This window comes from Crocuta crocuta, unplaced genomic scaffold, assembly GCF_008692635.1.
Source record: "Crocuta crocuta isolate KB4526 unplaced genomic scaffold, BGI_CrCroc_1.0 scaffold48, whole genome shotgun sequence".
NCBI lineage: Eukaryota > Metazoa > Chordata > Mammalia > Carnivora > Hyaenidae > Crocuta > Crocuta crocuta.
Window position 1 is genome coordinate 3702033 of NW_027533089.1, and position 10663 is coordinate 3712695.

At 41.6% G+C, this 10663-nt stretch overlaps 1 protein-coding gene across 1 annotated transcript in view; it reads right to left on the reverse strand.

Moving 5' to 3' along the window:
* Positions 1-6872, reverse strand: part of PALMD (palmdelphin) — a 46938-nt gene extending 40066 nt beyond the window's left edge. Inside the window, exon 1 of the mRNA XM_077746101.1 lies at positions 6601-6872. Within this exon, the coding sequence (XP_077602227.1) occupies positions 6601-6645 (45 nt within the window). The 5' untranslated portion in view covers positions 6646-6872. The remainder of the gene's footprint in view (positions 1-6600) is intronic.
* Between the last annotated feature and the right edge of the window lie 3791 nt (positions 6873-10663).

Genomic DNA, 10663 nt, shown 5'->3' on the forward strand with positions numbered 1-10663 from the left:
GTGGGGGTGAAGGGCAGAAAGAGAGAGAGAAAGATTCCCAAGCAGGCTCCACAGTGTCCGTGCAGAGCCTGACAAGAGGCTTGATCTCAGGAACTGTGGGATCATGGCCTGTGAATAGCAGTTGTAGCTCATTTTAATATGTTGCATCCCCTGTGTCAATCATAGATGCAACTATATTTTTGAAAACTTGGTGCTTAGGACAGGAACCAGTTTTGATTTCCATTCAGAGCTTCAGAGAATAACCTGGTTCCATGTCTTTAGTGGTTTGACTGAATCCACTCAGTCATTGGAGTTTTATGAAAAAACTGTGAAGTATAAATATTACTTAACCCTGCTCCTGGGGTGTCTTAGGAAGGTAGACATCCCACAGGGTTCCTGATGAGGGAACTTGTTGAGGCAGTAAATTTTCAGGGACTCTCTTCCCCAGAGGCACCAGTGTCATTGAAATAAGTGAAAATATTTGGATTTTACTTTAAGAGAAGCTAGGTAGTTTAAGCCTGAAGATTAGAAAGTAGAAGCCCTGTTTGACTTTCAGCCAGAACTATGCTGCACTTGTTTACAGTCTAGTTAGACTTCAGTGCTTAGCCTCTGATTTTTATTGATCAGAGTTTTCTAAAGAAGCAGCTTTTCTTTTTTACCATACAGTAATGTTAAGAAAGTTCCTGGGGATCCTTGTCAGGGTAGGTCTTTGCAAAGTAGCATTATCATTCTGTAGCACACTGGAAAAACCTCGCCCTGTTATCAAAAAGCAGTTTCCTTAATAACTATCAAAATTATTATACCTCATCACATGTCCTCCTTTGTGGGTGGGCTATTATGTTTGGCAAAGAAATGTGGCACAGCACATTTTGTTTGAAGAAACCTTTCCCTCTCTGGAAGAAACATGCAATCCCAGTATGGCACTGTGGAAAATTGTGCACAGGTTTTTTTTGTTGTTGTTGTTGAGTATTCTAGCACATTCCTCCATTTTCATGTACCATTTTCATGTACCATTGTTAGGTGAATGTTTCTAGATGTTCATGACAAATGAGAAGTTCTTCCTGTAACTTTGTTTTAACCATGAGTTACTTTGGCACCATGTATTTCACCCATTATTATTTTAGGAAGTCCTGAGAACTCTAAATAATTCAATGATCCAAACACACACGAAGGTATACCTTCAGCAAAGATCTGGACTGTTTGCTCTCCTTTACACTCTCCCTGACAGAATGAAGAGGGAAAAGATGGATATGGTTGGCCCAGGAGGCTGGTTGCTGGGCAAGTGACCTGTTAAGACATACTTGGCACCATGCTGGGAAGGGCCCAGAACTTCATTTAACGCTGTGCTGCCGCCATATGGATATTTTGAATGCTTTTTGCACAAGGGTCCCCAGATTTTCTTTGTATACTGGCTGCACAAATTGTGTAGCAGGTCCTGCGTTGAGGCCATTAACTGTCTTATTAACTGCTCAAAGGTCCCAGATATTGACAAAAAGCAAATGAGATGAAGGGCACTGTCCATTGGCAAGCCACAAATGCTAAAGAAATAACTAGAACCTGCCAGGACCTGTGTTTGTTATTGTTTTAATATTGGTCTGTGTATCAGGTAGATTTCTGTTTTATGCAAAGAATTCTCTGCCTCCCAAATTCCTATGTTTACAAGTCTAGAAAAAATGCTTTGGGAGTGGAAAGAAATAGGGAGTGGACCTGGGGAAATGTGAGAGCTCCTTATTATTTTGCGTCACGAGCAGCTTTGGCCGGCAAATCTGGCGCTGCTGCTCAAATTCCAGTGTCAGGACTTTACATGGCTCCCTTCCAAATGGAGTCAATCCTAGGCAGGTGCTTGTTGTGATTATTCCTGTTGTCTAAATTTTGACAGAGCTCACCTCCTTCACACCTGTGCTTAAATGTCACCCTCTACACAAGGCACACTGTGCCAACGCCACTGTGATCTGCAACCCACTCCTAGTTTCCTTTATTTCACTTCCTTTCATTTAAATGCATAAGGTTTGGCACACAGTGGGTGCTCAATAACCATTAATTGAATAAAGGAATGAGAGCATGAGCTGATCGCCCACATTCCTAGCAGTTAAAGATAAGCCTTGATGAGAATAAAAGTGTGAGCTTCATTCTTATCCCCTTTCTCCCCAGCTGGGTCTGTTCTCCAAAAGATTGATTGATTCTAGTTCTCCAAATTCTTCTGAGGTCAACCCCCAAACAGTGCTATTTTTATGATCTCCAGCCAGTTTAAGATCTAGGAGTTTTCCAGTCTTAGTGTCCCATGTTATTAAGGAACAGCATTTTCTGAGGTCATAGTAGGAATGGAGATAAGATAATGTGTTCCTTACAGAGGAGGATGTCAAGAGCATATGGAATATTACTAATCGTAAGCGGATCTTTCTATTTCTGTGGGGAATTCACCTGGGTCTTTTCACTGTTTTCACATGGGCCAAGTTTCCTCTCAGAGAGGAGCCGTGTAGGGGATTACAGTCAGTCTGCATTCCCTTCTTCCTGAGAATGCTGGAGATATTGGTGTCGTCCATTCCAGCAATATTTTTTTAACTTTTAATTTTTTACTTTTTAAGAGGGGGGGCAGGGAGGCGCAGAGGGAGAGAGAGAATCCCAAGTGGAGCCCAAGCAGGGCTTGATCCCACAACCTTGGGATCTGGGATCATGACCTGAGTGGAAATTAAGAGTCGGATACNCAACTTTTAATTTTTTACTTTTTAAGAGGGGGGGCAGGGAGGTGCAGAGGAGAGAGAGAATCCCAAGTGGAGCCCAAGCAGGGCTTGATCCCACAACCTTGGGATCTGGGATCATGACCTGAGTGGAAATTAAGAGTCGGATACTCAACTGACTGAGCCACTCAGATGCCCCCATTCGAGCAATATTAAAAGTGAATTTCAAATTACTAGTCTATTTCAATAGCTTTGTTTGTATAAAAATCAGCTAGTTGTTAAAATATGTACTAACTTGAAAGAGCCTCAAGAGACTTTTCAGAGTAATACCTAATCAATTTGAAATAACCCTATTTTTGAGCTGTAGCTGAAAAATGGACTCTTTGGTGAAGAGATACTTCTATCTAAGTTAATAAAGTAAAGGAAGAGTTGGCACATGGATAAAGTAATGAAAGAAAAATGTGACAGTAAGTGTGCAAAATAGAATACATATTTAGTATACCCGAACTGATATACTGTCTTTTAAACAATCATTTATGTGTACTTTCATAATTTTTTCTTTATTCTCTTTAAGTCTTTGAGAAGACTTCTGACAATCTAAAATTCAGTTTACCAATATGAGAAATGAATGACACTATTATAGTAATTTAGCTTTCAGTTTGAGGGCCAACATGCCACATTCTGTCTACCTACTGTGTTTAATCTATTTTTCTTAGAGGAACCAGAAGACTGGCTCTTGGTTCTGTCAAGTTATAGGCATATACATTTGTTTTTTCCAACTCCTTGGAGTAGAAATAATGACTTCTTGGACATCCCAAACCAGGTGGAATAAATAAAACAACAAAGATCATCTCATTTCATAGCCAGGAAATGGAGGAACAAATTTTAATATAAAAACCAAATAGCATATAGGAGGATTAGGAGGAACTTAACGGAGGAACAAGGGGGAAAAGAACAGGGGAAATGGTGGGGAAAGGTAGAGAGGCAAACCATGAGAGACTCTTGAATGCTGACAAAAACTGAGGATGGATGGATGTGGGGGGGAGGGGGGNTTCGGCTCAGGTCATGATCTCATGGTTCATGGGTTCGAGCCCCACTTCAAGCTCTGTGCTAATGGTCTGGAAGCCTAGAGCCTGCTTCAGATTCTGTCTCCTTCTGTCTCTGCCCTTCCCCTGTGCACGTGCTGTCTTTCTGTCTCTCTCTCTCAAAAATAAATGTTAAAAAATTTAAGTCTTTTTCTTTTCTAATAAAGTCTATGAGGTGCACTGGGATAGTCTTAAGGTTTTGTTCCTGAAGTATACAAATTTATTTCAGTGTAAGGAAATAGGAGGGAAACGGTTAAAATGAGAAGATTGTGTTTGAGTTTTAGTTTAGGTCAGAGATTTGCAAGATTTTAAATACTTCCAAAAGTGAAACAGTCCCAGCAACGTTTCTGGATACTGAATGTTTTCATTTTCCTGGGGGGATGGGGGTGGGGGGCTCTGAGGTGGCTTCCTTGTAAGGCCAGGGTGGAGAAAGCTGGCATCTCCCAGGGCTTCTAGGAGGCAGATGAGGGGATGTGTTGTTTCCATGGACATGCCACTGCTCCATTTTTCCCTCCAGGTTGTGACAAATGTGACTGTGCTTAGCCTGGTGAGGTGCAGGCTAGTGTGAATTTATTCCCATGAACTCCCCCCGCCCCCAATTTTACCCCCTACAACCTTCATATAAACATATTACTTCCAAGACAGAATTACTTTGTGATCTTGGGGCATCTGGGTGGCTCTGTTTTTGGCTCAGGTCATGATCTTTCATGGGATCTTTGTGGGTTTGAACCCTATGTTGGGCTCTGCAGAGCTGGCTTGGGATTCTCTCTATACCCCTCTCTCTACCTCTCCCTAACTTGTGTGCTCTGTGGCTCTCTCTCAAAATAAATAAACTTAAGAAGAAAGAATTACTTTGTGATCTTACTTTGGAGATTTGCTTAATTCCTTATAATGGGATATATTCAGGGCAAATGGAGTAATTAAAAAGTAGGAGTTTGAGCGCGCGCGCGCGTGTGTGTGTGTGTGTGTGTGTGTGAGAGAGAGAGAGAGAGAGAGAGAGAAAGAGAGAGAGTTNAGGCAAATGGAGTAATTAAAAAGTAGGAGTTTGAGCGCGCGCGCGTGTGTGTGTGTGTATGTGTGTGAGAGAGAGAGAGAGAGAGAGAATGAAAGAGAGAGAGTTTTAATCATCCGAGAAAGGACACACTGATATATTCAGGAACCTACTTACTCTCCTGTCTGCTTGTAAGGCATTATGCCTCTATTTGCATTCAGAGCCCTCAGTACAAATTCCTAGTCTTCCTGAATAACTATATGCAGTCATATCTTTAAAACATGTGCTGCTTCAGTGGGAGTTATAAGGGGCTGGAGGTAATAAGGGCTAAAAGAAGGGTGTGCTATGATTCAAAAAAGAAAATGGGGAACAGGGGGCTACTTGTGTGTTTCACTGGCTACATGACATAGTTTAGTAAATTAGGAGGTAGAAGCAAAGGCTGAGCCTGTGCCCACACAACTCACACAGTGTAATAAAGTAACCTTTAGACAACAGCTGTAATGCACAAAGCCCATGCCAAAAACAACAGAGCAGGGCCCAGTTCCTGTCCCTTAAAGCCTGACAGCTGAAACAGTGGCTGAGTTTAACGACAAANAAAAAAAAAAAAAGAACAAAACAAACAATGATCCAAACCAAAGTTTTCTGAAGAAAGGAAAATGTACTAATTAGAAGTTAGACCTTTCAAAAGCATTGTCTTATGGAAAAGTGCCAGCCTTACTGGTGGACTTCTGGACTTCTGGTTCCTTACTATTGGCTGAGAAAATGTTTCAATGTATTGAATCCTTTTTGGGTTCTGAGACATTGTATCCATTTAATAAAAATTCTAAATTTGGATTATCATTATTATTTATGTTCTGGGAATTGGAAGAGCAAAGAATAATATCCTCCCACCTATCCTGATTTAGCATCTTTTTTTAAAAAAATATAATTTATTGTTAAATTGGCTTAAGTATTCATTTCTTCCCGACAGCTAACTTCAGTGGAAGAAAATGCTTAGAGATTGGGATGTGGATTTCCAAGTTGTTAAAAAATTCTATCACAAATTGTAGCTAATCACAAATGACTGTGCTACAGATTTACAGGTTACTGCCAAATATAGGATTTTATAAAATTAAAAAAAAAAAAGCTGGGTCATTTAAGGAAAGTAGTTTATTTCTTGCTTTGATTCTTTCCCAGAACAGACATAAGAAATGCACTATTTTCCTTCCCGGTATTAATGAGATATTTTCCAAATCCATTGCCTTGCATGCAACTGCATTCCTTCATCAGGATCTTATTCAGTTTGTGACTCTGCTGAAAACTGATATCAAAGAATTAATCTGATACGTGCTTTTACCTACTTTTCTCTTGTTTAATGCTTAGTTTAAGTACAGCCACATTCGTTTTCATTCTGTTAGGCTTTCTGTAACATACTACCGCACTACAAATAAAAAGTTTCTAGTTGTTGGTTTCATTTCTTTCTCTCTCCCCCTTACAAAAGAGAAACTTTTTGGTGTATTCACTGTTTAAAAAAGTTGCTAAGTTGGGGACCTGCTTTTTGATCTGGCAAACACCAACTGAAGGAAAACCTGCATTTTTAAGGCACATAGAAGGTGAATGTCAACCAGACTGCCTCCTTAGCTTCTGACTGCTCCTAAAAACATAGGCACGGTTTTTGCGACAATAAAGAACATTGCCCTGCACTCAGGTTCCGAAGCCCAAGAATTACAGAGGGTCACAGGGGTTAAGAGAGCGACAGAGTCGCGTCCATGAAGGATGACAGTTCTGTTTTTCCACTTACAGGGGCTCAGCAGCAGGGGCACTAGCAACGTGTCTGCCGTTCCCCTAAGCAACCACCTCCGTGAGTTATAAGTGTACGCAGACTTACTGTGATGGCCTGAAGTCTTTCCTTCACCAGCTCAGCTTCTTCCATTCTAGAAGTGAAGGGCAGGCAGACGGTGCAGGAAGTCCAAAGCTACCATAAAGCAGGAGCCTCCTTGGGGAGAGGAGAGGGGTGACAGAGGAGAAGCTCTTTGCACCAGTGGAGGAAGGCAGAAATCCCCGGCTCGGCAGGAGCGTCTCTGAGCAGATGTACAGATCAGGCCAGACAGACACATGTAATGAGAGTGTGCTGGGGAGGCAGACCCTGAGGCTGCTGGCGAGAGCTGACTGACAAGTTTGAACGGCAGCCGCACCAGCCCTTTTCCTTCAGGAGCTGCCAGCTCTTTGTTGTAATGTGCACAGTTAGCAAGTCACATTTTCTTATTAACTGTTCCTTACCCAACTCATTATTTTCCAGGAGTGGCACGGGAAAGCCCATGAGCTGAGCGTTTAATCAGCCTCTGCTCTAACAACACACAGCCATCCCTGTATGTGTGGTTCCTTGTGTGTTGGTACAGAGTTTACCTGCACCCTCCTCCAGAGTTTCCAAAAATGGGGACTCACCTTGACTGGCCTAAGCCACTTGCTTGCCTTTCTTCTTCTGATTGGCTTCAGATAATACTACTAATAAATTCTACAGTTATTTTAGAACTTAACATAGTGGTAAATTGACATCACATCGCCCTTCCCTCTCTCTCCTGCTCCTGCTTTAGCAGTTTGTTTCAAACGTTGGAATCTTTAGGTCATGGAGAAATCGAAGGTGTTAACATGACTATTGGCCCACCAGCCGTGTTCAGTGAGGTTTAAATGTCAAGACAGCCCTTGGTTATTTCTTGTCCTGGATTTCCATGGGATGCTGTTCTTTCTTGGACCTTATTCAGAAATGACACTCTCGGGTTTCAGGAAGGTGCCCATTTTGACCTCACCAGTTGTGTAAGAGAAAGGAGTGAGCCCTTCAAAGTGTGACCAGACATTCTGTAACTCATGCAGCCTGACATTGTGTGGGTGTTCCCTTGCCCTTTAGAAAAAGAACGTCAAGCCCAGTAAAACTCTTAGCAGAGGCTGGAAGTTTTACAATTGACTTTGTTTTCTTTCCCCTATGATTCCTTTGATTAAATTTTGATGTAGCAAACCCTAATTACCATCTACCTCATTGTTACGTGTTTGGATGCTATCAAGTACCTTCATATCAACATTCAGCTGAAGAGGTTAAAAAGACATGCCAAATAGCAAACCTGTGGTTTAATGTCCTTTGCATTGTTGATTGTAATAACAATACCTAATATTTATTGAGTACTCTCTATAAACAAATGCTTCACATACCATATGTCTTACAAGGTGCTGGAAGAGAATGCTATTATCTCCATTTTAAAAATGAGGAACCTGTGGCTCAGAGGTGTAATTTGCCACACAGCTAAGAATGGCAAAACTAGGATGGTCTGACTGATTTTATAATAGCCATTCACTAGGGCCTACTCAAGGAAACGGGCAAGGTGAGACCCAGGCTGAAGGTTATTATCGGTCTTTATGAGCCAGAGTTGGAGCTCCAGCCTCCTCCTCCATCTGGCTCCCAGAACACTTACAGCTGGATACAGCCCCCTTCGGCACAACTCCGTGGGAATAACGAAGTAACTTAGTGGCCCTAGAGAGAAAAGATTTTTCCGTATTGTCATTTGGACAACCCAACCACAGAGCCCTAGGTGAAACTCACCAATTTGAAGAGTCTGAAATCATGCTTGAGAATAGTGTGTCCTTGTTTATACATACTCAAGAGAGACATTTCAGAAAACTAGAGAATTGGAAAATTGGTTAGGCATGGACCAACTTTGGTTATTATTGGATGGATATTCAAGTTAAAAAAAATCAAACCTTCAAAACTTTTGCTTTTGTTTATATGTAGGTCCTTGCTGAAATTAAATACAAGAGAACAGTAGTGATAAATATCTCAGTCAAAATTGCATGTTTGCTGCCCAGAATGGATGGGCGGTCATCCAATTATTAGTCTGGATCTTTTCCTAAAAACAATTTACCGTTCAAATCTCATTTTTGCTCTGGGAAAACCCAAAGGTTTTCTAGTGTAAGGGAGGATTCAATAAAATAAGACTAAGGAATTTAGGAGGGAGCAGAATTGTGGCAATTGATTGCTATCATGATGTGTTTATTCATTTATTTAGCTGATAATTACTAATATTTTTAGAACATTTGTTATTCATTCTGCACGTATTTATTGAGCACCTATGATGAGTCAGGCGCTGTGCTAGGTGTTCGGGGTACAAAGGTGAGCAAAATTCCTGCTCTCTGGAACTTCTATTCTGGTAGGCAATGAAAGAGAAACATAATAAGCAAGCAAAATAGAGTAAGTGAGAAGGTGATTACGTTAGTTGGATTCCTTGAGAAACATTTGGCAAGATGGGTTAAAAGTAATGGATTTTAGGGGCGCCTGGGTGGCTTAGTCGGTTAAGCCCTCGACTTTCGCTTGGGTCATGATCTCGCGGTTCGTGGGTTCAGTCCCCGCGTCGGGCTCTGTGCTGGCTGCCAGCTCAGAGCCTGGAGCCTGTTTCAGTCTATGACTCCCTCTCTCTCTGACCCTCCCCTGCTCACGCTGTCTCTCTCTCTCTCTCCTAGAAATAAATAAAAACATTAAAAAAAAAAGTAATGGATTTTATTAGGAGAATGGCTGTATGAGAGAAGATGGAGGTAGGCAGAGAGGGCGGGAGATGGCAAAGCCTGGGAGAGTGGTCAGACCGGGATGCAAGTCTGGCTCCAGTGAGGGAGAGACAAAGAGAAAGTTGAGTGGAAACAGCCTGATCTGCAGTGCAGCCTAAATCAGACCAAAAGGCCATCTGAAAGTCCTGGAGCCAAAGTCAGCTACCAGAGAGGGCTTGCATCTCCCAGGGATGAGCCTGTTTTAGCATTCCTGCCCTACTCAGCCATTGGCTGGGAATAGCCCCTGAGAGGCATGGTCTTGAGGCAGATGCAGGGCTGGATTTCAGGGTGAAACAGCTGGGACCCTTTATCAGTTATGCTCCTTTATTTGGATGTTTGGGAGACACATTTTTATGACAGACATGGTGATAAGTGCAATGGAAAGAAAATTGAGCAAGGAAGGAGAATAAAGTTTGCTAATGAGTAGAAGGTTGCAATTTGGAATTTAGAATGAGAAGGGAGCATTTGAAGAAGGCCTTGAAGGAGGGGTGGGGGTCAGCCATGAGGTTGCTGGTGGGAAGAATGTATCCAGGGAAGTCTGTGCAAAGGCTCTAAGGTGAACTACGCCTGGCATAACTATACCTTTTAGGAGACCACAGGGCCACTGTGGTTTGTGGTTGGAAATATATCAGGCTTCAACCCATGTAGGGTCTCATAGAACACTGTGAGGACTTTGCTTTTATTCTGTGTGAGATGAGAAGCCAGTGAGATATTTTGAACTGAAAAGTGACGTGACCTAGCATGTTTTATAAGGATGGAAGGAGTGAGACTATGTAGGATACTATTGCTGTAATCCAGTTGAGAAATGATGGCCACTTGAGCCAAGGTGATAGCAATGAGCGTATGGGGAATTGGTTGAACTGTAGAACTACGAGGATTTCCTGATATTGGATATAGACTTTGAGAGAAAGAGAAGATTCATGATAACTCTATGACTTTTGGACTGAACCAATGGAATTTGCCATCAATTGAGATAGGTTGGTGAAATAGTTCTGGTTTTACAGACAGGGGAGTACCAAGAGCTTAGTTTTGGACAAGTCAATTAGTTATCACATGGAGATGTTGAGGAGAAATTGGATACATGAGTTTGGCATTCTGGAAAGAAGCCTCAGCTGGCTTTATAAAATATATTGTATCTCAGAAAGTAAGCAGGATCACAAAATATTTAGAACTGTAGTCCCCAAAGCAGCATAATCTAGTGAACTAGTATTCATTAAATGTTAACCAGATATTCATAACCAAATTCAGTCTTTATAAAACAGATATATGATAGAACTTATATGCTTCCAGATATCTTGTTAAAGCAATTTTAGTGAAGACTATATTGTTTGCCAACCAATATAAATGAGTATGGCAAGAGTTAG